Source organism: Ranitomeya imitator, chromosome 7 (genome assembly GCF_032444005.1).
Source record: "Ranitomeya imitator isolate aRanImi1 chromosome 7, aRanImi1.pri, whole genome shotgun sequence".
Lineage (NCBI taxonomy): Eukaryota > Metazoa > Chordata > Amphibia > Anura > Dendrobatidae > Ranitomeya > Ranitomeya imitator.
Window position 1 is genome coordinate 17,883,238 of NC_091288.1, and position 25,330 is coordinate 17,908,567.

The window sequence follows — 25,330 nt, forward strand, 5'->3', positions numbered from 1 at the left end:
TCTCTGTGGAACCCCCACAGTACTGAGAATAAGGGGTCTGTGGTATTGATTTAAGGATAACCCTTGACTGCCAAGATTGCGACTTTGCCCGAAAAATCGATGAAGGAGCCTACTTAGTTGTCAGCCTTTTTTTGTGATTTCTCCCACCGATCATAACCATTATACTATGCCTTTGCTTTAGGGCTTGTTCAGACCAGCGTATAATATGGACATTTGCTGTCCAAGTAAAAATCAGACATCACACAGACCAATGTCATTCAGTAGGGTTGATCAGATGACGGTCTTTTTACACGCTCCGAGCATCCGTGTGCAAGAAAAGTCGGCGTGCACAGGTCTCGTTTATTTTTCGGGAGACTTGACCAATTCAGTCTATGGATGCGCAGAAAGGATGGGATCCCAGATGGATCACCTTATAGCTTCTGATTTTTACTTAAGCATTACTATTATTAACAGAAGAAACTGTATTTGGTCTTGTCATCTTTAAAATGTTGCTGCATAAATTTGGGTAGTAAATACGGATCCGTGGTTGGAATATGGATGAAAATCGTCTGATCTTGTGCACCCCCTTTATGATCAGGTGAGCTAGAATGCAACCAGTAATACATTGGATCATCCATTGGGGACATAATTGAAAATAGAGAGTGTAATCCAACGGAGGGGTCTGCGCAAAGGTGGCAAGCGAGATGGGCTAATTGGGCCATACATGTATACTTTTCACCATCAACGGCCCAAAAAAATTCAGCCTCACGGATCATTGTTTGGCTAGACAGTTGTCCACCATTGCAAACAATTGTTGGAGTATAAAGTTGGGTGAAAAAAAAAAAAACGCACAAATGTTCACACAATGTTAAGAGCATATTCACACAGGGAGATCTGCTGCAGGAGCGTAAAAGCTGCAACAAAATCTGCAACAGATACTACCGCTGCAGAAATAATTGTTTATATGGTGCAGTGCGGCCACACATTTCACCCAGGCTTCACACATGATCTGCTGTATAAACGGTCCATCTGTGGTGGTCTATGGCAGTGGAGGATTTAGGGAATACTCACTTGTGGTATATACACTGAATATTTCATGTCCACGTTTTCCAACTTGAAAAATAAACCTACTGCTAATTCCTGTGGCGTCTGTGGGGAGTATATTATACTATATTGAAGACCATGGGGAGTGTATTATACTGTATGGAGGACTATAGGGGGTGTATTATACTATGGGGAGTGTGTTATACTATATGGAGGACTATGGGGAGTGTATTATACTATATGGAGGACTATGGGGAGTGTTGTGAATTCTGTTGTCGAACTCCCTCCTGTGGTCGTGAATGCTACTTCGGCGAGTTCTGTCTATGGGCTCCCTCTGGTGGCTGTGAGTGAAGCTGCTGAGGTTCCTTACACAGGTGACGTGGTTTATCCTTTGGTTGGCTGTTCTATTTAACTCCTCTCAGATCGTTACTCCATGCCAGCTGTCAATGTTTTTGCATTGGTTCAGTTCGCTCCTGGATCTCTCTGGTGACCTGCCCTCTCCTGCAGAAGCTAAGTTCCTGATAGTCATTATTTGTTCTCTGTTTTCTTGTCCAGCTGGTTTTCATGATTTTGTCTTGCTAGCTGGAAGCTCTGGGATGCAGAGTGGCCCCTCCGCACCGTGAGTCGGTGCGGAGGTCTTTTTTGCACACTCTGCGTGGTCTTTTGTAGGTTTTTGTGCTGATCGCAAAGTTACCTTTCCTATCCTCTGTCTATTTAGTAAGTCTGGCCTCCCTTTGTTGAAACCTGTTTCATTTCTGCGTTTGTGACTTTCATCTTTACTCACAGTCAATATATGTGGGGGGCTTCCTTTATCTTTGGGGAATTTCTCTGAGGCAAGGTAGGCTTTATTTTCTTTCTCTAGGGCTAGATAGTTCTTAGGCTGTGACGAGGCACCTAGGTCTGGTCAGGAGCGCTCCACGGCTATTTCTAGTGTGTGTGATAGGATTAGGGCTTGCGGTCAGCAGAGCTCCCACATCCCAGAGCTCGTCCTGTATGAGGTTTAACTATCAGGTCATTCCGGGTGCTCCTAACCACCAGGTCATAACAGGGGAGTGTGTTATACTATATGGAGGACTATGGGGAGTGTGTTATACTATGCGGAGGACTATGGGGAGTGTGTTATACTATACGGAGGACTATGGGGAGTGTTATACTATACGGAGGACTGTGGGGAGTGTGTTATACTATACGGAGGACTGTGGGGAGTGTGTTATACTATACGGAGGACTATGGGGAGTGTGTTATACTATATGGAGGACTATGGGGAGTGTGTTATACTATATGGAGGACTATGGGGAGTGTGTTATACTATATGGAGGGCTATGGGGAGTGTGTTATACTATATGGAGGACTATGGGGAGTGTGTTATACTATATGGAGGACTATGGGGAGTGTGTTATTCTAAACAAGCAAAATGCTGCCTATTCATTGAGTGATTGGATTGTTTATGCTGGAACAAAAATCATTGTTCTTAGCAGCACGTCGCCCGGTGAAAACTGCATATATGTTGCTGATAACATGATACTGTATGGGGACAGATAGATCTACTAGTGATCGTTTTGTGCCCATCATTCTTCCTCAGCCAGTGTAAAGAGGCCGGGAAACAAGCGTCGAACAACTTCAATATTGTTGACAACGCGCATTTAACGGCCTTGTGCTCAGCACATGGGAATATAACCGAAATGTTTCTGTGTGATGGAGCTATATTTGAGCATTTGGGACCCCATTTTAAACTTTTGCCCAGGGCTTTGTCTAAAGCCGGCCATGGAGATATATATATATATGGACTTCGATTCGGGATCGTGATAGGCCGCCCTAAACGGATGTGTTTTTAGGGAGCGCCTAAAACTATGTAAGATGTGGTTAGTCCTAGTTTCTTGGGGTAGAGCATTTCAGAGAACAGGTGCAACTCTGGAGAAGTATTGGATTCGGGAGTGGGAGGTACGGATTAGGCTAGGTTCACATTGCGTTAGTGGCAGTCCGCTAACGCAATGTAACGGGTCCGTTAGCGCACCCATTGACCGCAATGTAACAACGCATCGCTAACGTATGCCATTTTTGGCATGCGTTAGCGATGTCCCGTTATTTTCTGACGGACCTCGAACGCTGCTTGCAGCGTTTTTGGGTCCGTTCTCGCTAGCGCAGATCGGGCATCTGTGCTAGTGGGATCGCTAAACGCAATCCCTCTTTGTACATTGCGTTAGCGCATTCCGTTAGTGCAATCTGTTTAGCGCATACGCTAACGCAATGTGAACTTAGCCTTAGTGTGGATGTTAGTCGAAAGTCGCTTGCAGAGCGTAATGAGCAGGAAGGCTGATAAACAGAAATGAGGAAGGAGATGTAGGGAATGCCGCACTGTCGAGAGCTTTGTGGGTGAGGACAAGTACTTTGAATTGGATTCTACAACCCCTGGCAAAAATTATGGAATCACCGGCCTTGGAGGATGTTCATTCAGTTGTTTAATTTTGTAGAAAAAAAGCCGATCACAGACATGGCACAAAACTAAAGTCATTTCAAATGGCAACTTTCTGGCTTTAATAAACACTAAAAGAAATCAAGAACAAAAATGTAGTAGTCAGTAATGGTTACTTTTTTTTAACCAAGCATAGGAGAAAAATGATGGAATCCCTCAATTCTGAGGAAAAGATTATGGAATCATGAAAAAAAACAAAAACCCTCCAACACATCACTAGTATTTTGTTGCACCCCCTCTGGCTTTTCTAAGGGTACCGTCACACTAAAACGACGCTGCAGCGATACGACAATGATGTCGATCGCTGCAGCGTCGCTGGAGAGCTGTCACACAGACAGCTCTCCAGCGACCAACGATCCCGAAGTCCCCGGTAACCAGGGTAAACATCGGGTTACTAAGCGCAGGGCCGCGCTTAGTAACCCGATGTTTACCCTGGTTACCAACGTAAACGTAAAAAAAACAAACACTACATACTTACATTCCTGTCGCGTCCCTCGGCGCTGTGCTTCTCTGCATTGACAGTGAGCGCCGGACAGCCGGAAAGCAGAGCGGTGACGTCACCGCTGTACTTTACGGCTGGCCGGCGCTCACCAGTCAGTGCGGGAAGCTGAAGGCGAGGGACATGACCAGACACCGGGAATGTAAGTATGTAGTGTTTTTTTTTTTTTTACATTTACACTGGTAACCAGGGTAAATATCGGGTTACTAAGCGTGGCCCTGCGCTTAGTAACCCGATGTTTACCCTGGTTACCAGTGAAGACATCGCTGAATCGGAGTCACACACGCCGATTCAGCGATGTCAGCGGGAGATCCAGCGACGAAATAAAGTTTCAAACGATCTGCTACGACGTACGATTCTCAGCGGGGTCCCTGATCGCAGTAGCGTGTCAGACACAGCGAGATCGTAAGGATATCGCTGGAACGTCACGGATCGTGCCGTCCTAGCGACCAAAGTGCCACTGTGTGACGATACCCTAACAGCTTGCAGTCTCTGAGGCCTGGACTTAGTGAGGGCCACACAGGACTCTTCATCACTCTGGCTCCAACTTCCCCTGATTGCTGTCCCCAGATCAGCTTTGCAGGTTGGATTCTTGTCATGGACCATTTCCTTCAACTTCACCAAAGATATTCTATTGGATTGAGATCCGGACTATTTGCAGACCATGACATTGACTTTGTCTTTTTTCAAAGAATGTTTGCACAGTTTTTGCTCTATGGCAGGATGCATTATCATCTTGAAAAATGATTTCATCATCCCCAAACATCCTTTCAATTGATAGGATAAGAAGTGTGTCCAAAATATCAACATAAACTTGTGCATTTATTGAAGATGTAATGACAGCCATCTCCCCAGTGCCTTTACCTGACATGCAGCCCCATATCATCAATGACTGTGGAAATTTGCATGTTCTCTTCAGGCAGTCATCTTTATAAATCTCATTGGAACGGCACCAAACAAAAGTTCCAGCATCATCACCTTGCCCAATGCAGATTTGCGATTCATCACTGAATATGACTTTCATCCAGTCATCCACAGTCCACGATTGCTTTTCCAAAGCCCACTGTAACCTTGTTTTTTTCTGTTTAGGTGTTAATGATGGTTTTCGTTTAGCTTTTCTGTATGTAAATCCCATTTCCTTTAGGCGGTTTCTTACAGTTCGGTCACAGACATTGACTCCAGTTTCCACCCATTTATTCCTCATTTGTTTTGTTTGTGCATTTCCTGTTTTGGAGACATATTGCTTAAAGTATCCGGTTTTGACGCTTTGATGTCTTCCTTGGTCTACCAGTATGTTTGCCTTTAACAACCTTCCCGTGTTGTTTGTATTTGGTCCAGATTTTAGACACAGCTGACTGGGAAAAACCAACATCTTTTGCAACATTGCGTGATGATTTACCCTCTTTTAAGAGTTTGATAATCCTCTCCTTTGTTTCAATTGACATCTCTCGTGTTGGAGCCATGATCCATGTCAGTCCACTTGGCGCAACAGCCCTCCAAGGTGTGATCACTCCTTTACAGATGCAGACTAACGAGCAGATCTAATTTGATGCAGGTGTTATTTTTGGGTATGAAAATTTACAGGGTGATTCCATAATTTTTTTTCCCTCAGAATTGAGTGATTCCATAATTTTTCCCCTATGCTTGGTTAAAAAAAGTAACCATTACTGACTAATAGTGATGAGCAAATATACTCGTTACTTGAGATTTCCCGAGCACACTCGGGTGTCCTCCGAGTATTTTTTAGTGTTCGGAGATTTAGTTTTCTTCGCCGCAGCTGGATGATTTACAGCTACTAGCCAGCTTGATTACATGTGGGGATTCTCTAGCAACCAGGCAACCCCCACATGTACTTAGCCTGGCTAGTAGCTGTAAATCATTCAGCTGGGGCAATGAAAACTAAATCTCCGAGCACTAAAAAATACTCGGAGGACACCCGAGCATGCTTGGGAAATTTCGAGTAACGACTATATTCTCTCATCACTACTGACTACCACATTTTTTGTTCTTGATTTCTTTTAGTGTTTCTTAAAGCCAGAAAGTTGCCATTTTGAAATGACTTTGTGCCATGTCTGTGATCTGTTTTTTTTTTTTTCTACAAAATTAAACATCTGGATGAACATCCTCCAAGGCCGGGGATTCCATAATTTTTGCCAGGGGTTGTATAATGAATGGGCAGCCAGTGCAATGACTGGCAAAGAGCGGACGCTTCCAATTACCGATTGGCCAGATACATGACCCTGGCTGCTGCATTAAGGATGGACTGGAGAGGGGAAAGTCGAGTGAGGGGGAGGTCAATTAATAGAGCGTTGCAGTAGTCCAGGCGGGAGTGGATCAGGGTGATAGTAAGGGTTTTTGTTGTTTCCATGGTGAGAAAAGGGAGGATTCTAGAGATGTACTTTAGGTGTAAGGCTTCTTTCACACTTGCGTCGGTACGGGTCCGTCGCTAAGCGTCGGCGCGACGTACCGAAGCACGTTGTGAAAATTTGGAAAGACGTGGGCAGCGGATGCAGTTTTTCAACGTATCCGCTGCCCATTCTAAAGTCGAAGGAGGAGGGGGCTGAGTTCCGGCCGCGCATGCTCGGTAGGAAATGGCGGACGCGACGTACGAAAAAACGTTACATTGAACGTTTTTTCGTGTTGACGGTCCGCCAAAACACGACGCATCCAGTGCACGACGGACGCAACGTATGGCCATATGTCGCGATCCATCGGCAATACAAGTCTATGGGCAAAAAACGCATCCTACGGGCACATTTGCAGGATCCGTTTTTTTTCCCCAAAACGACGCATTGCGACGGACGTCACACGATGCAAGCGGCACGAGCGGGCAAGAGATTGTATGTGGGAGGTGAAGGAGAGATTGGTGTCAAACATAACACCCAGACAGCGCGCCTGCTGCCGGGGTGTTATTATGGTGCCACCCACGGAGAGGGAAATGTCAGATTTAGGGAGGTTAGTAGATGGCGGGAGCAGAAGAAGTTCAGTTTTGGAGAGGTTGAGTTTCAGATAGAGAGCAGACATGATGTTGGAGATTGCGGACAGACAGTCAGTGGTGTTCTGTAGTACAGAGGGGGTAAGGTCAGGGGATGCCGTGTATAGTTGTGTGTCAGTGTTGTCGGTTCTAGTGGTCTAGAGTGCTGCAACAGTTGAGTCCCTGGTAGTCTGGGGTAGAAGCAGGGTGGTCAAAGGAAGTGTTCATAGTCCTCTGGTAGCAGGACTCCTTACTCCTTTCATGGTGGTCTAGACTAGAAGAGCTGGGATTCCTCCAGTAAAGGCTCCTGCTGTTTCCTGTCGGGAGGCTGCGCACTATGCACATGGACATGACCATAGAGGGCACCTGTGGACAATCAGTGATGGGGCAGACCATTATGTGTTATGCCCAATTATTGTGAAACCAGCACTTTTTTTTTTTCATTTTCTGGAAATAAGTGGCACTAACTGAGAAAAGTAATCTGCTTATTTAGGGAAACCTCATCGTTTTATTAATCTGCTTCCAACACAGTGGGTCCTTCCTAATTAGGGTCCTACCAGTCCATCCCGTGTATCCTGCCAGACCTCTAGAACCGATCTTCATGGTGTGATGGGCATGTACGGACCAAGCTCCGCTCCGGCTGTGAGCTCGCTAACCCTTTGATTGCACGAATGAGCCTGGTCCTCTGAATGTAAGACGATCTGTCCCAGGAGGGTCCTGAGCAGCGAACCCCCCCTTTTTTTAACCTTAAATTCCATATAATGTGAATGCAAATCGGCTTTATTTCCCAGAAGACTCCTTGAGTTCAGATGAGCCCGTTGAATTTTGACTGTCGGCCGACGTGCGCCCGCAGTTCGTTAGCAAATGAAACCGTGCTTTCCTGAAAACCACATCAATATGAATGTTGGCGCGTATTTCAGGTGCATTGTATCTACAATGTGTGAACACTGCCTTAGCCGTGCAGAACAACGGTATAGGATATGGGTCCTACGGACTTGGATGAATCACTAGTGACTCTCAAACCAATACCGCTGCAATTATCGCTGTGCTACAAAGTGAAGAAATATCCTTTGTGTGAGCTTCAAAGAGGAATAAAATAACTGCGAAATTTGTGACTTTGAAAGTTAATTGTCACTTCTCAAGATCCTGCAGCAAATTTCATGGCAGATATTGTAGTTATATTCTAACACGTAGGGGCAGTATTATAGTAGTTACGGTATATTCTTGTACATAGGGGCAGTATTATAGTAGCGATATTCTTATACATAGGAGCAGTATTATAGTAGTTATATTCTTGTACATAGGAGCAGTATTATAGTAGCTATATTCTTGTACATAGAGGCAGTATTATAATATTTATATTCTTGTACATAGAGGCAGTATTATAGTAGTTATTTTATTGTACATAGGGGGCAGTATTATAGTAGCTATATTCTTGTACATAGGGGCAGTATTATAGTAGTTATATTCTTGTACATAGAGGCAGTATTATAGTAGTTATATTCTTGTATATAGGGGCAGTATTATAGTAGTTATATTCTTGTACATAGGGGCAGTATTATAGTAGTTATATTCTTGTATATAGGGGCAGTATTATAGTAGTTATATTCTTGTACATAGGAGCAGTATTATAGTAGTTATATTCTTGTACATAGGGGCAGTATTATAGTAGTTATATTCTTGTATATAGGGGCAGTATTATAGTAGCGATATTCTTATACATAGGAGCAGTATTATAGTAGTTATATTCTTGTACATAGGAGCAGTATTATAGTAGTTATATTCTTGTACATAGGGGCAGTATTATAGTAGTTATATTCTTGTACATAGGGGCAGTATTATAGTAGTTATATTCTTGTACATAGGGGCAGTATTATAGTAGCGATATTCTTATACATAGGAGCAGTATTATAGTAGTTATATTCTTGTACATAGGAGCAGTATTATAGTAGCTATATTCTTGTACATAGAGGCAGTATTATAATATTTATATTCTTGTACATAGAGGCAGTATTATAGTAGTTATTTTATTGTACATAGGGGGCAGTATTATAGTAGCTATATTCTTGTACATAGGGGCAGTATTATAGTAGTTATATTCTTGTACATAGAGGCAGTATTATAGTAGTTATATTCTTGTATATAGGGGCAGTATTATAGTAGTTATATTCTTGTACATAGGGGCAGTATTATAGTAGTTATATTCTTGTATATAGGGGCAGTATTATAGTAGTTATATTCTTGTACATAGGAGCAGTATTATAGTAGTTATATTCTTGTACATAGGGGCAGTATTATAGTAGTTATATTCTTGTACATAGGAGCAGTATTATAGTAGTTATATTCTTGTACATAGGAGTAGTATTATAGTAGTTATATTCTTGTACATAGAGGCAGTTTTATAGTAGTTATATTCTTGTACATAGGGGCAGTATTATAGTAGTTATATTCTTGTACATAGAGGCAGTATTATAGTAGTTATATTCTTGTACATAGGGGCAGTATTATAGATATATTCTTGTACATAGCGGCAGTATTATAGTAGTTATATTCTTGTACATAAGGGCAGTATTATAGTAGTTACAGTGTATTCTTGTATGTTCTTGTTCTATGTACAAGAATATAACTACTATAATACTGCCCCTATGTACAAGAATATAACTACTATAATACTGCTTCTATGTACAAGAATATAACTACTATAATACTGCCTCTATGTACAAGAATATAACTACTATAATACTGCCTCTATGTACAAGAATATAACTACTATATCACTGCCCCAATGTACAAGGATATAATTACTATAATACTGTCCCTATGTACAAGAATATAGCTACTATAATACTGCCCCTATGCACAAGAATATAACTACAATAATACTGCCCTTATGTACAAGAATATAACTACTATAATACTGCCCCTATGTACAAGAATAGAACTACTATAATACTATGTTACCCCTCTAATTGATGTGATATTTTCCACCTTTGCTTCTTGATCTGAGATGTAACATGTGAATTTCTTGGTATTTCATTGTCTTCACCCTGTAGGTTGTGTTTTCTTGGTGCAGTTTCCTGCTTATATTATGGGTATGAGCCGTATATTAGTTGGTGACAGTATGTGGCGTTGCTACGTCCTTGTGATACCGTCAGCGTCATTGGGCATATCGCCTGGTAGATGGGTCCTGTCCCTGTTTTGTGCCTGTTATTTATCCTCTTTTTTTTCAGTCCTTCAGATACGCCCAGAATATTACATACTCGGCCCAGCTCTTCTATAACTGCCCTATTGATACGAAGCGCTGGTGTTCTTGGTGGGGTGCCCAGTTTGGTTACCGGGGATTTGGACCCTTTCTGGACATTTGAGGGTCAGTGTAGGGTCAGGTGTAGGGTGGAGCATGGTCACCTCGCGGACTCGTTCTTTTGCTGTTTCAGCACATGTTGAGGGTGCAGGTTTGCGTTTCAGCGATGGTTGCGGATTAGTCTTTGGGTGTTTATACTGTCGCCCCCATTTGGGTGGTGCGGCCCCCCGGCCTCCTCTGTGCTGCCAGTATGTTCGCTGCTGAATTAATGCAGTAAGTCACATAATGTGAGCAGTTTCTATAGTAACAGGCTGGGAGCTCGGCCAAATTGAATTTGCCACATTATAGCAATATTACGGGTTTAATTTGCCAAAAAAGAAAGTCTGCTAACGACTGCACCCTTATTATAGCCGAGCGCCTTCATGGGGACGTCCTGTCTGTCCTGGATCGTCTCCCACTCTGGGATTTTTGTTAGATTTTTTTTGTGTCTGTCTTATAAGTGCTCTCTCCGCTCTCTCTGACATTTTTTTTTTTGCTTCTTCTGCACTCACGATCTTCTATGTTGTCTTTCAATCTTGCCCTCCTGATGTTGCGAGCACTCTCTTGCTTTCTCAAGCTCTCTTTTAGTCTCTCGCTGTTACTCACTTTTGCTCTCAACTGTCTCGCTCTCTGCGCATGCGTTGTCTCTCTCTTTCTGTGGCACAAATGCTTACACTCTCACTCTGACGCACGCGCTGTTTCTCTCTGGCGTGCGCGTGCTGTCTCTCTGGCGTGCGCTTTCTTCTCTGGCGTTTGCGTTCTTCTCTGACATGCGCTTTCTTTCTCTCTGTCCCTCACTGTATGGTGTGGATTTTCTTTCTCTCTGGCATTCGCTTTGTTGCTCTCTGATGTGCGCTTTCTTTCTCTCTTTGGTGTGTGCTATCTTTCTCTTTGGCGCGCATTTTGTTTTTCTTGGCACGCGCTTTTCTCTTTGGAGCGCACTTTCTTTCTCTCTCTCTCTGGCGCACGCTTTATTCCTTTCCCTCTCTGGCATACACTTTCCTTCTCTCTATTTTTCTTTCTCTCTGGCTTTCTCTCTTTCTGGCGCCCTCTTTTTTTCTCTCTGGCGAGTGTTTTTTTTTCCTTCTCTTTCTGGCTTGTGCTTTTCTTTCTCTTTCTGGCGCTTTCTTTCTTTCTATCTGGCGCGCTTTTCTTTCTCTGGCATGCTCTTTTTCTTTCTCTCTCTGGCGTTCGCTTTTTCTTTTCTATTTTGCGTGCACTTTTTCTTTGTTTCTGGTTCTCGCTTTTTCTTTCTCTTTCTGGCCCGCGCTTTTCTTTCTCTTTCTGGCCCGCGCTTTTCTTTTTCTTTCTGGCCCGCGCTTTTCTTTCTCTTTCTGCTGCGCGCTTTTCTCTCTCTTTCTGGCTTGCGCTTTTTTTTTCTCTCTCTCTGGCTTGCGCTTTTTTTTCTCTCTCTCTGGCTTGCGCTTTTTTTTCTCTCTGGTGCGCGCTTTTCTTTCTCTCTCTGGCGTGCGCTTTTTCTTTCTCTCTGGTGCGCGCTTTTCTTTCTCTTTCTGGCGCTCGCTTTTCTTTCTCTTTCTGGCGCCCGCTTTTCTTTCTCTTTCTGGCGCCCGCCGCCCGCTTTTCTTTCTCTTTCTGGCGCCCGCTTTTCTTGCTCTTTTTGGCACCCACTTTTCTTTTTCTCTCTCTCTCTCTCTGGTGCACTCTTTTTTTCTTTCTCTTTCTGGTGCGCGCTTTTCTCTCTCTCTCTGGCTTGCGCTTTTTTTTTCTCTCTCTTTGGCATGCGCTTTTTCTTTCTCTCTCTGGCACGCACTTTTCTTTCTCTTTCTGCTGCGCGCTTTTCTTTCTCTTTCTGGCCCGCGCTTTTCTTTCTCTTTCTGCTTTTCTCTCTCTCTGGCTTGCGCTTTTTTTTTCTCTCTCTCTGGCGTGCGCTTTTCTTTCTCTTTCTGGCGCTCGCTTTTCTTTCTCTTTCTGGCGCCCGCCGCCCGCTTTTTTTTCTCTTTCTGACGCCCGCTTTTCTTGCTCTTTTTGGCACCCACTTTTCTTTTTCTCTCTCTCTCTCTCTGGTGCACTTTTTTTTCTTTCTCTTTCTGGTGCGCGCTTTTCTCTCTCTCTCTGGCTTGCGCTTTTTCTTTCTCTCTCTGGCGTGCGCTTTTTCTTTCTCTCTGGTGCACGCTTTTCTTTCTCTCTGGTGCACGCTTTTCTTTCTCTTTCTGGCACCCGCCGCCCGCTTTTCTTTTTCTCTCTCTCTCTCTCTGGTGCACTCTTTTATTTCTCTCTGGTGCGCGCTTTTCTTTCTCTGGCATGTGCTTTTCTTCCTCTCCCTCTCTGGCGCGCGCTTTTCTTCCTCTCCCTGTCTGGCATGCACTTTCCTTCTCTCTATTTTTCTTTCTCTCTGGCTTTCTCTCTTTCTAGTGCCTTCTTTTCTTTCTCTTTCTGGCACCCGCCGCCCGCTTTTCTTTTTCTCTCTCTCTCTCTCTCTCTCTCTCTGGTGCACTCTTTTATTTCTCTCTGGTGCGCACTTTTCTTTCTCTCTCTTTGGCATGTGCTTTTCTTTCTCTCTCTCTCTCTCTGGCGCACACTTTTCTTTCTCTGGCACGCACTTTTCTCTCTCTCTCTGGCACGCCCTTTTTTTTCTCTCTCTGGCGCACGCTTTTCTTTCTCTCTTTTGTGCTTTTCTTTCTCTCCCTCTCTGGCATGCACTTTCCCTCTCTCTATTTTCCTCGTCTCTGGCTTTCTCTCTTTCTGGCGTGCGCTTTTCTTTCTCTCTGGCGCACGTTTTTTTTTTCCTCTGGCTCTTTTTCTGGTGCTCTCTCTTGCACTTTGGCGCTCCTTTTGTGTGTGTTTCTCTGAATCTGTCTTGCACGCCTTGTCTCATTTGTCATTTTATGAGGTCACATATGTTGCAATCTCTCTTCTGCTGTTACTCGTGCTCTCTCTTGGTTTCTCGTTATTACTCAGGTTTGCTCTTGCTGTCACTTGTGCTCTCGTAGTGTCTTTCTGTCTCACTCAAGGTCCATTTACACTTCAAGATTATCATGAGTGGGCAATCCTGGGAATGCTCGCTCACAATAATCTTGCAGTCTACACTCGTTCATCATGGTGAAATAATCTTTTGCGCTGCACAAGAGATCGTACTTTGCAGCACATTGTCCTGTGTGTTCAGAACTCGCGCTACGAGCAATGGCCTCCTGTGCTCACGGTACAGATCGTTCAGTGCTCATCTGAAGAGCGTGAACAGTCTATTTAGAGAGCGCAAACAAGTAGCTGATCGGGAGTCGTTTAGTGCCGTCAGTTGGTTTGTGTGAACGGACCCTTACTATTTCCTCTTGGTGTATACGGGTGCTCTCTTGCTGATGCTTATGCAGGTCTTTTAGATCTTTTGCAAGTTCTTCCTGTTTTTGCATTTTTTTGCTCGCTCACTTTTGCAATGTCTTTGGGTGTCTTTCAACTTTAAAGGGAACCTGTCACATTGGAAAACGCTGTTTACCTGCAGATATAAGGTGACTTTGCAGGTAAATAATGTTAAAATTCTGCTTGGGCGCCTTTCTGAAAGTGCTGCAAACGGGAGACATTCTTTTATTTATTTATTTATTTTACTTACTTGCATAGCGCCATTAATTCCACAGCGCTTTATAGACATTATCATCGCTGTCTCCATTGGGGATCACAGTCTAAATTCCTTATTAGTATTTCTTATTAGTATGTCTTTGGAGTGTGGGAGGAAACCCACACAAACCCGGGGAAACCGTGTAAACTCAAAAATGAACTAATTTCCACCCAGGAACCAAAATCTTTCACTTTGATTGACAGCTTTCTGTGCACAGACGCGCTGCAGAGCGCGCTGTCAAAGGTCCGGCTACTTGGAGGAAATAATTGAATTTTCTCCCGGGAGCTGCACTTTCCTGCAGAGAAACCCTATATCTGCAGGTAAATCTGTGACAGGTTCCCTTTAACTTTCGCCAGTGATTCTTTGTGAATTAGTCTTTCTTCCTCCAGTAATAACTGGATTAGGCTAGGTCTCTTGCATGTTGTCATATTTGTTTTTTAGGAAACCCACATAACATTTTGATTATTAAAAAAAAATTTAGAAGAAAAAAAGTTGATTTAATAGTTTTAAGTTATAGATTTATTTTTTAATTTGATGATTACATACATGATTATATGGCGGCTGTCTTGCTTGATCTGCTAACATCCTCTACAGCAATTGTGTGAATCATAGGAAACAATTGACTGTCGATTTATTCATTAAGTTCTATGGGAGAGTGCTGTGAGCATGCTCTGTGACCTGTGTAGAGGAGAGCGGAGGTGAGCTGTGACGTCCTCTATTATTAATGGTGGATCCTGTGTTCTCCTGTATATAGAGGTGTTATCAGTCATAGTACAGGCGGAGGAGGTGAGCTGTGACATCACCTATTGTGAATGGTGGATCCTGTGTTATCTACTGTACATAGAGGTGTTATCAGTCATTGTACAGGAGGAGGTGAGCTGTGATATCATCTATTGTGAATGGTGGATCCTGTGTTATCTACTGTATATAACTGTATATAGAGGTGCTATCAGTCATTGTACAAGAGGAGGAGGTGAGCTGTGACATCACCTATTGTGAATGGTGGATCCTGTTTTATCAACTGTACATAGAGGTGTTATCAGTCATTGTACAGGAGGAGGTGAGCTGTGACATCACCTATTATGAATCGTGGATCCTGTGTTATCTACTGTATATAGAGGTGTTATCAGTCATTGTACAGGAGGAGGTGAGCTGTGACATCACCTATTATGAATCGTGGATCCTGTGTTATCTACTGTATATAGAGGTGTTATCAGTCATTGTGCAGGAGGAGGAGGTGAGCTGTGACATCACCTGTTGTGGATGATGTTATCTACTGTGTATAGTATTATCAGTCATTGTAATCCTCCTTGTGAGGATAATGAGACTACTTAAGGCTATGTGCACACGTTGCAGATTAGGCTTAGGAATTTCTGGTGCGGATTCTGCCTCTCCTGGCAGAAAATGCACCTGCGGATTTGTCACGTTTTTTGTGTTTCCGCAGCGTTTTTTGTGCGTTTTTGCTGCGGTTTTCTTGTTGATTTGCTGCGGTTTTTACCCCTGCGGTTTTCTATAATGGAATGGGTACAAAAACGCTGCAGATTCACAAAAAAAGAAGTGACATGCTAGTTCTTTTAGGCTGTGTTCACACGTTGCGGTTTTTTCGCGGTTTTTCCCGATAAAAAAGCTATAAAACCGCAAAAAAACGCATACAATAAGCATCCCATCATTGAGAATGAATTCCGCATGTTTTGTGCACATGATGCGTTTTTTTCCGCAAAAAAAAGCATACCGCACAAAATCCGGACATGCTCTATCTTTTTGCGTTTTTTTTGCGGATTTCCCACTCCAAAATGCATTGGGAAGTGTCCGGAAAAAACCGCGGCAAAAACGCGTCAAAACCGCGGCAAAATCGCGTCAAAAACGCATGCGGTTTTCTTGCGGATTTCATGCAGAAAATGTCCGGAATTCTCAGGAATTTTCTGCATGAATTCCTGAACGTGTGCACATAGCCTTAAACCGCAGCGTTTCCGCAGCGGATTTTCCGCAAAGTGTGCACAGCATTTTTTTTCTCATTGATTTACATTGTACTGTAAATCAATTTCGGATCTGCAGCGTTTCTGCACTGCAAAAAACGCTGCGGATCCGCAGAGAATCCGCAACGTGTGCACATACCCTAAAAGTGATGAGTCAAAGTAAAAACTGCAAACTTGTTTTTTTTTTTTTAATAATATAGAAGGTATTTTAATATCTTCAGAGCTGTCATCAATCCAAAAGGATTATAGACGGCTGAGAACCGTCCTCCCTGAGTCTCATATCAGATGTGTTGTTGCTGAGAAATCTTCTTTCATGCTTTTATATAAGTGACCTCTTAGGCTGGGTTCACATTAGCGTTTGTGTACGCAGTATAGGGCTGCGTACTTCTTACCTTCTGAACTGCATATATCCGCATCCGTCCTGTGTACCTATCTTTAACACTGTGTACGCAGGAACATGCGTGGTCATGCGTTCTATGCGGATGTGTCCCCGTGTGGCGTTTTGACGTGCCCGCCGGTTGCGTTCTCTGATAACATCAGAGACAGTTTTGGTCATCAACCCCCAGAGCCCTTCCTCCTACCTGCCCAGCCCTCCTTCTCCAAACTAACTTCTCCACCATTGCAGAAGATCTACTCTCCACTCTACTCTCAAGATCACATCTCGCCACCTGTGCACTTGACCGGATCCCATTCCACTTCATCCCAAACCTCACCACAGTCTTCATTCCAACACTAACCCATCTCTTCAACCTATCTCTAACAACTGGTGTTTTCCCCTCAAGCTTTAAACATGCCTCAATCACACCTATCCTGAAAAAGCCCTCTCTTGACCCATCCTCTGTATCTAGCTATCGCCCTATATCACTTCTCCCCTATGCCTCCAAGCTACTGGAACAACATGTCCATCTTGAACTGTCTTCCTTTCTCTTTTCTTGCTCCCTCTTCGACCGCTTAGAATCTGGCTTCCGGTCACACCACTCCACTGAAACTGCCCTAACTAAGGTCACCAATGACCTATTAACTGCCAAAGCCAAACGACACTACTCTGTCCTCCTCCTCCTGGACCTGTTCTCTGCCTTTGACACAGTGGACCATTCCCTATTATTACAGACCCTCTCATCCCTTGGCATCGCAGACTTGGCCCTATCCTGGATCTCGTCATACCTAATAGACCGGACATCCAGCGTCTCCCACTCACACACCACCTCCTCACCTCGCCCCTTATCTGTCGGAGTCCCACAAGGTTCAGTCCTAGGGCCCCTGCTCTTCTCCATTTACACCTTTGGCCTGGGACAGCTCATAGAATCTCATGGTTTTCAGTATCATCTCTATCCCTAGTTAGACCGCACATGGAGTACTGTGTCCAGTTTTGGGCACCGGTGCTCAGGAAGGATATAATGAAACTAGAGAGAGTACAAAGGAGGGCAACAAAATTAATAAAGGGGATGGGAGAACTACAATACCCAGATAGATTAGCGAAATTAGGATTATTTAGTCTAGAAAAAAGACGACTGAGGGGCGATCTAATAACCATGTATAAGTATATAAGGGGACAATACAAATATCTCGCTGAGGATCTGTTTATACCAAGGAAGGTGACGGGCACAAGGGGGCATTCTTTGCGTCTGGAGGAGAGAAGGTTTTTCCACCAACATAGAAGAAGATTCTTTACTGTTAGGGCAGTGAGAATCTGGAATTGCTTGCCTGAGGAGGTGGTGATGGTGAACTCAGTCGAGGGGTTCGAGAGGCCTGGATGTCTTCCTGGAGCAGAACAATATTGTATCATACAATTAGGTTCTGTAGAAGGACGTAGATCTGGGGATTTATTATGATGGAATATAGGCTGAACTGGATGGACAAATGTCTTTTTTCGGCCTTACTAACTATGTTACTATGTTACTATGCTGATGACGCACAGCTCTACATCTCTGGACCAGATATCACCTCCCTACTAACCAGAATCCCACAATGTCTGTCTGCTATTTCATCCTTCTTCTCCGCTAGATTTCTAAAACATAATATAGATAAAACAGAATTCATCATCTTTCCCCCATCTCACGTGATTCCCCCAACGAACCTATCCATTACAGTAAATGGCTGCCCACTCTCCCCAGTCCCACAAGCTCGCTGCCTCGGGGTAATCCTTGACACCGATCTCTCCTTCAAACCACATATCCAAGCCATTTCCACTTCCGGCCAACTCCAACTCAAAAACATTTCCCGGATCCATACATTCTTTAACCAAGAATCTGCAAAAACCCTAGTCCATGCCCTCATCGTCTCCCACCTTGACTACTGCAACCTCCTGCTCTGTGGCCTCCCCTCGAAGACTCTCGCACCCCTCCAATCTATTCTAAACTCTGCTGCCCGACTAATCCACCTGTCCCCCCGCTATTCCCCGGCCTCTCCCCTCTGTCAGTCCCAGCACTGGCTCCCCATTACCCAACGACTCCAGTTCAAAACCCTAACCATGACATACAAAGCCATCCACAACCTGTGTCCTCCATACATCTGTGATCTCGTCTACCGGTACTTACCTGCACTCAACCTCCGATCCTCACAAGATCTCCTTCTCTGCTCTCCTTTTTTCTCCTCTTCCCACAATCGCATACAAGATTTCTCCCGCCCATCCCCCCTACTCCGGAACTCTCTACCACAACACATCAGACTCGCCTACCATTGAAACCTTCAAAAAGAACCTGAAGACCCACCTCTTCCGACAAGCCTACAACCTGCAGTAACCACCTATGGACCAAACCGCTGCACGACCAGCTCTACCCTCACCTACTGTATCCTCACCCATCCTTTGTAGATTGTGAGCCCTCGCGGGCAGGGTCCTCTCTCCTCCTGTACCAGTTGTGACTTGTATTGATTAAGATTATTGTACTTGTTTTTATTATGTATACCCCTCTTCACTTGTAAAGCGCCATGGAATAAATGGAGCGATAATAATAATAAATAATAATATAAAAAATGAGCTCTGGAGGCAGAGCCTGGAAGAGGTCATTTATATAAAGTGATAAAAGATTTCTCAGCAACAACACATCTGATATGAGACACAGGGAGGACGGTTCTCAGCCGTCTATAACCTGTATGCCCATAGTAATAGTTTGCATAGGTCAAATGTGGTGATAGATTCCTTTTAATAAACCTGAAACTTGAATGTGGATGGTTTGGGAGTTGATTTTGAGTCCATCTTCAACTCGAAAATGTCCAACTTGCTCCTCTTCAATAATCCCACCCATAGCATTGCCCACTTCCACCTCACTGGTGTTTGAGTGGAAGTGGAGGTCTGTGCCCGATCCTGGTCTAGCCACGGCCCATCCATCTGTTCCATCCAGAGTCGTCTCATTTCTTCAGTCCCTAAAACCTGTGAACAATCTGTCTCAGTATGTCTTGTCCAAGTCCTGACCTTTCCCTGCTGTGTCTTGCTCAGTGGTGGGCCGGGCTCAGCCTCCTCACCTCGTCTGTGTCTCTGATTTTAAGGGACTCAGAAAAAGGGTAGGAAAGGTCCAGTGGCCGGATGTTCTGAAGGAGAGAAATGTCCAAGAAAGATGGGAGATTTTGCTAAATAAAATTATCAATTCACAATTTGTAGCAATCCTGAAGAGAAGGAAGAATTGGAAGCATTTAAAGAGACTAGGATGGATGAACACAGAACTTAACACTTGTTAAAAAGGAAAAAAAGAAATGTATATCGAATGGAAAGAGGGGGGCATCTAAAGAAGAATATAATGTTGTTTGCAGGGAATGTAAGGCAAGAGTTAGGGTACCGTCACACTATACCATTTCGATCGCTACGACGGTACGATTCGTGACGTTCCAGCGATATCATTACGATATCGCTGTGTCTGACACGCAGCAGCGATCAGGGATCCTGCTGAGAATCGTACGTCGTAGCAGATCGTTTAGAACTTTCTTTCATCGCTGGATCTCCCGCTGTCCTCACTAGATCGGTGTGTGTGACACCGATCTAGCGATGCGATCCAGCGATGCGTTCGCTTGTAACCAGGGTAAACATCGGGTAACTAAGCGCAGGACCGTGCTTAGTAACCCGATGTTTACCCTGGTTACAAGCGTAAAACTAAAAAAAAACAAACAGCACATACTTACATTCTGGTGTCCGTCAGGTCCCTTGCCGTCTGCTTTCCGCACTGTGACTGCCGGCCGTAAAGTGAAAGCAGAGCACAGCGGCTGTGCTTTCACTTTCACTTTACGGCCGGCAGTCAGTGAGTGCGGGAAGCAGACGGCAAGGGACCTGACGGACACCAGAATGTAAGTATGTGCTGTTTGTTTTTTTTTAGTTTTACGCTTGTAACCAGGGTAAACATCGGGTTACTAAGCGCAGTCCTGCGCTTAGTTACCTGATGTTTACCCTGGTTACCCAGGGACCTCGGCATCGTTGGTCGCTGGAGAGCTGTCTGTGTGACAGCTCCCCAGCGACCACACTACGATTTACCTACGATCACGGCCAGGTCATATCGCTGGTCGTGATCGTAGGTAAATCGTATAGTGTGACGGTACCCTTAGAAGAGGTAAAGCCAGTAATGAAGTGAGGCTTGCAAGAGAGAACAAAAGCAGTGGAACAGGATTTTGGGGGTATGTCAAAAGCAAAAGAAAAGTAAAAGACGCAATAGGATTTTTATAGAATGAAAAGGGTGAAGTGGTCAAAAAGATATTTGAACAAATCAGCATGTAAGTAAGTACTTGGATAGGAATGCAGTAATTAACCAGAACCAGCATGGGTTTGTCATAAACAAGTCATGCCAGACTAATCTAATTTCCTTCTATGTTGGAATCACTGACTGGGTGGATCAGGGAAATGCGGTAAATATAGTACCATATATACTCGAGTATAAGCCGACCCCCCCAGTTTTGCCACAAAAAAACTGGGAAAACTTATTGACTCGAGTATAAGCCTAGGGTGGAAAATGCAGCAGCTACCGGTAAATGTCAAAAATAAAAAAAGATACCAATAAAAGTAAAATTAATTGAGACATCATTAGGTTAAGTGTTTTTGAATATCTATATTGAATCAGGAGCCCCATATAATGCTCCATACAGATGTTCCATACAAAATATGCCCCATATAATGTTGCATATTAAAATATGCCCCAGATAATGCTGCACAAAGGTTAATAATGGCCCCATAAGATGTTCCATAGAAATATTTGCCCCATACAATGCTGCATAAAGGCTGATGGCCCCATAAGATGCTCCGCACATTATGCCCCATGAGATACTCCACACATTATGGCCCCAAAAGATGCTCCATACATTATGGCCCCATGAGATGCTCCATACATTGTGGCCCCATGAGATGCTCTATACATTGTGGCCCCCTAAGATGCTCCACAAATTATGCTCCATAAGATGCTCCACACATTATGGCCCCATGAGATGCTCCACACATTGTGGCCCCATGAGATGCTCCATATTTTGTGGCCCCATATGAAGCTCCATACATTGTGGCCCCATAAGATGCTCCACACATTTGCCCCATTTGCTGTTGCTGCGATTAAAATAAAAAAATCACATACTCACCTCTCTTCGCTCAGGCCCCCGGCACTTGCGATAGTCACATTCCTCGTTCCACCGCTGCGCGCTGCTCTCTCTTCCATCCTCCGCACTGACTGTTCAGGCAGAGGGCGGCGCACACTAATCGTGTCATCGCGCCCTCTGACCTGAACAGTGCAGAGGATGGAAGACAGAGCGGCGCGCAGCGGTGGAACGAGGAAGGTGACTATCACGCAATGCTCACCTGCCTCGATATACTCACCTGCTCCCGGCACGGTCCCTGGCAGCATCTCACTGTCAGATGGTCTCCGGGAGCCGGCGGCATCTTCCTGTGTTCAGCGGTCACGTACCGCTCATTACAGTAATGAATATGCGTCCATATTCATTACTTTAATGAGTGGTACCACGTGACCGCTGAACACAGGAAGAGCTGCCCGGAGACCATCGGACATACAGGGACAGCTCCAGGAGCAGGTGAGTATGTCACCGCGCCGCTCCCCCGCCGGCCCCCTCCCCCACACTGACTTTTAATGACTCGAGTATAAGCCGAGAGGGTCACTTTCAGCCCAAAAAAGTGGGCTGAAAATCTCGGCTTATACTCGAGTATATACGGTATATCCTAACTTCAGCATAGCATTTGATAAAGTATATCATACTATTCTTATTGAAAAATGTATGGGATTGACAAGTCTACGGTTAGGTGGATCCCTAACTGGCTCAGTAATTGTACTTCAATAGTGGTGATAAATGGTTGCACATCCAATTGGAAAAGTGTTTCGAGTAGGGTACCACAAGGCTCTGTCCTGGCCCCAGTGTTGTTTAACAATTTTGCAAATGATCTAGATCAGGGAACTGAAGGCAAACTAATGAAATTTGCAGGCAATGCAATGCTAGGAGCGATAGGTAACACTAGTGAAGAAAGAGAAAGGATTCAGAAGGATCTAGATAAGTTTGAGCAACGGGCAGCGATTAATAGAATGGTATTTAACAGGGAGAAATCCAAGATTCTACATCTAGGCAAGAAAAACGAAAATTACATCTACAGAAAGGGAGGAATAGAACTAAGCAACAGAATGTGTGAAATAGACTAGGATGTATTAAGAGAAGCATAGAGTCTAGATCACGTGAAGTAATTATCCCCCTCTACTCCTCCTTGGTCAGGCCTCATCTGGAATACTGTGTCCAGTTCTGGAAATCACATTTTAAAAGACATTGAAAAACTGGAGAAAATTCCGTGAAGAGCTACCAGGTTGGTGAGCCTCCTCACCTCGGCCATGTGTCTGAGCACTGAACACCTTGTGTTTTTCTTTTTTCCTTTCTAAACTTATTTTGCAGGACAATCTTGCGTAGAGCAGGACAGGGGCTTTATAAATATTGTATTCATGCTCTTAATATCAATTCGGGAAATGGTTACCAAATTCACTTACACGTAGGGCAAGTAAGTCTTAAAGGGGTGATCTGGACCATGCTCCCTCTGTACCTCATCAGGAGGTGAATTGGCCAGGTGATGTCACGATTGCTGATATCTTCCACTTCCGTTGGTGAGTCGGTAAAAATCTGCCCTCCCGATGCAGAGGTGATTGGAGTCAGATGACCCTCCCCTTGAGAGCGTGGGAGGGGGCTAAGGATATTTGAATGAAGTTGGCAGAGAAGGAGTTAACCATATTTGTAACTTTCTGCAACATAGGTTTATGCAGGTTTTGCCCTTTAAATATGCAGACGAGAGGAATTTTGTAGGCAAGAAGAGCTTGCAATCTAATTACCGGATCTGTCATTGTGCTGCAGTGCACATGGCCTAAAATATGATGACAGTGCAAATAATTCCAAATAATAATTTCCAGTTACAAGCCAGCGCCCCGCTCCTTGTGCAGTATCTGGATTTCCTCTATTATTTTATACGTTTTGAAAGAGTAACCTTTCTGATGTATCGCTGCTAATTAGCATGTTTTAATGAAAATTAATTGCTGCTACTCGGACAAGCATGGAACAGATCAGAAAGCGGTCGGTGATTATTAAGGACATATTTATTAATTTTGAAACAAAGGACTACATTCCGATGACTCTCAACACCCCCTTGTGGCCGCTGTGGGTACTGTCTCAACCCCTTTAAATGGCAGAGATGTGACAATAGATAATTGCTGCTGGAGTAGTTATGAGCAAGGTTGTACAGTGACTCCTCAAGTGCCATTCCAATTATTTAGCTCTCTCCGCATGGAGCTCAAACTTCTTCTATTTTTGTTTTGGATTTTAACAGATTTTGTTTTTTCCCTTTTTCTTTATTACGGCCGCTTCATTTCCTTTGCAGGTTATGTGAAATAATGAGCCGTAAGTGATATGTAATGGGACTGTTGTTGTGATGCATGCAAATCAATATCTCCTAATGGTTCTAGTAGAGGATAATGCCATCATTAATTCAATTAAAACGTTACAGCGACATTCCGCATTAATACCGGCTGGTTTGGGACATTACCGTGAAATGAAGGGAAAACCGAATCCAAGACTGGAAAAGGTTAACATGATTATTTTTTCTTTTCCTGCATTCTCTTGGGTGATAAAATCATTGCGGCACTGAGCGGAGGGCCTAAAACTGATCTCGCAGAGACTGTCATAGACCCCCGTTGTGGTGTGTGAGGCACGACCTGGGATAATATAATCATGTGCAGGGGAGAAAAGTCATCTGCAAAATGTAATGGGATTGTCTTACTTATCGCTGTGCACCAGGTGCAAGTCTTTTCCTTCTCTGTCTTGGCTGCATAGGACCCAATTCACATTGTGAGATTGGACAAGTATTTAGGATCTGGAGTTAATCAGGGACACCAAATCCAAAACTGGTATTTCCCTAGTTGCTTGTGATCTTTTTTTTATCAGCCATTTAAGACTGAATTTAGTTTACTTATTTAGGTGTGAATGATATTGGCTTCTCTCTTTATTGAAAACATTTTCCTCTGCCGTAGGTGTAGTTCTCGTTCATTTGCTTCCTAAATGCAAAGTTAAGCAACTTTCGAAATAGTCTTCATTAAAAATGTTCTACCAATTTGTTTCTGCTGAATGTGTAAGATCTGCAAAATGTTACAAATCCGTCAGATTCCGCTCCTGGTTCTGGTGACTCTCCCTGCTCGCCTCTCCCTTATCACAGTGTTAGGACGCAGTCAGACAGCCGTATAAATAGTACAAAGATGGGAACGCAGTGCACGGACTGGCCGGCGGCTCTTCTGACCAAAGCAGGACAGCTGCATACAAATATATGAAGCTGACACGCTTGGGTTGGGAGAGCTGCCGGCTAGTCCATGCACTGCGTTGCAACCTCTGTCTGATTTATTCTGCCTTCTGACTGTGTCCTTAGAGAGCAGCAGAGAGGGGGTTGTACAAAGATCTCCACGGTGTGGACAGGAAGACCGTATAGACTTGGAGAGGGAAGAGAAAACTAGCTGTAGGAAAGCTTATGAAGAAGATAAAGTTGCAGGATTGAATTTGTGCTAATACACTGCTGAAAGCAAAGGGAACACTAAAATACAGCATCCTAGATATAGCAGAATGAAATATTCCAGTTACAAATCTTTATTCATTACGTAGTGGAATTCGTTGAGAACAATAAAAGATTAAAATTATCAATGTAAATCAAAATTAATATCCCATGAAGGTCTGGATTTGGAGTGTTGCTAAAAAATCAAAGTGAAAAATCAAATTACAGGCTGATCCAACTTCATTGGAAATGCCTCAAGACAAGGAAATGATGCTCAGTAGTGTGTGTGACCTCCACGTGCCTGTATAACCTCCCTACAACACCTGGGCATGCTTCTGATGAGGCGGCGGATGTTCTGAGGGATCTTTTCCCAGACCTGGATTAAAGCATCAGACAGCTCATGGACAGTCTGTGGTGCAACGTGGCATTGGTGATGGAACAAGACATGATATCCCAGATGTGCTCGATTGGATTCAGGTTTGGGGAACGGCCGGGCC

The 25,330-nt window shown here is 43.9% G+C and overlaps 2 protein-coding genes across 9 annotated transcripts in view; one reads left to right on the forward strand and one right to left on the reverse strand.

Annotated features, from left to right (window-relative positions):
- R3HDM1 (R3H domain containing 1) overlaps positions 1-25,330 on the forward strand; it is a 117,765-nt gene that overhangs the window by 2,792 nt on the left and 89,643 nt on the right. The gene's annotated exons all lie outside the window — the stretch shown is intronic.
- On the reverse strand, positions 11,515-12,573 carry LOC138646072 (uncharacterized). Its single transcript, XM_069735540.1, has one exon. The coding sequence runs from the start codon at positions 12,571-12,573 to the stop codon at positions 11,515-11,517; it is 1,059 nt and encodes a 352-aa protein (XP_069591641.1).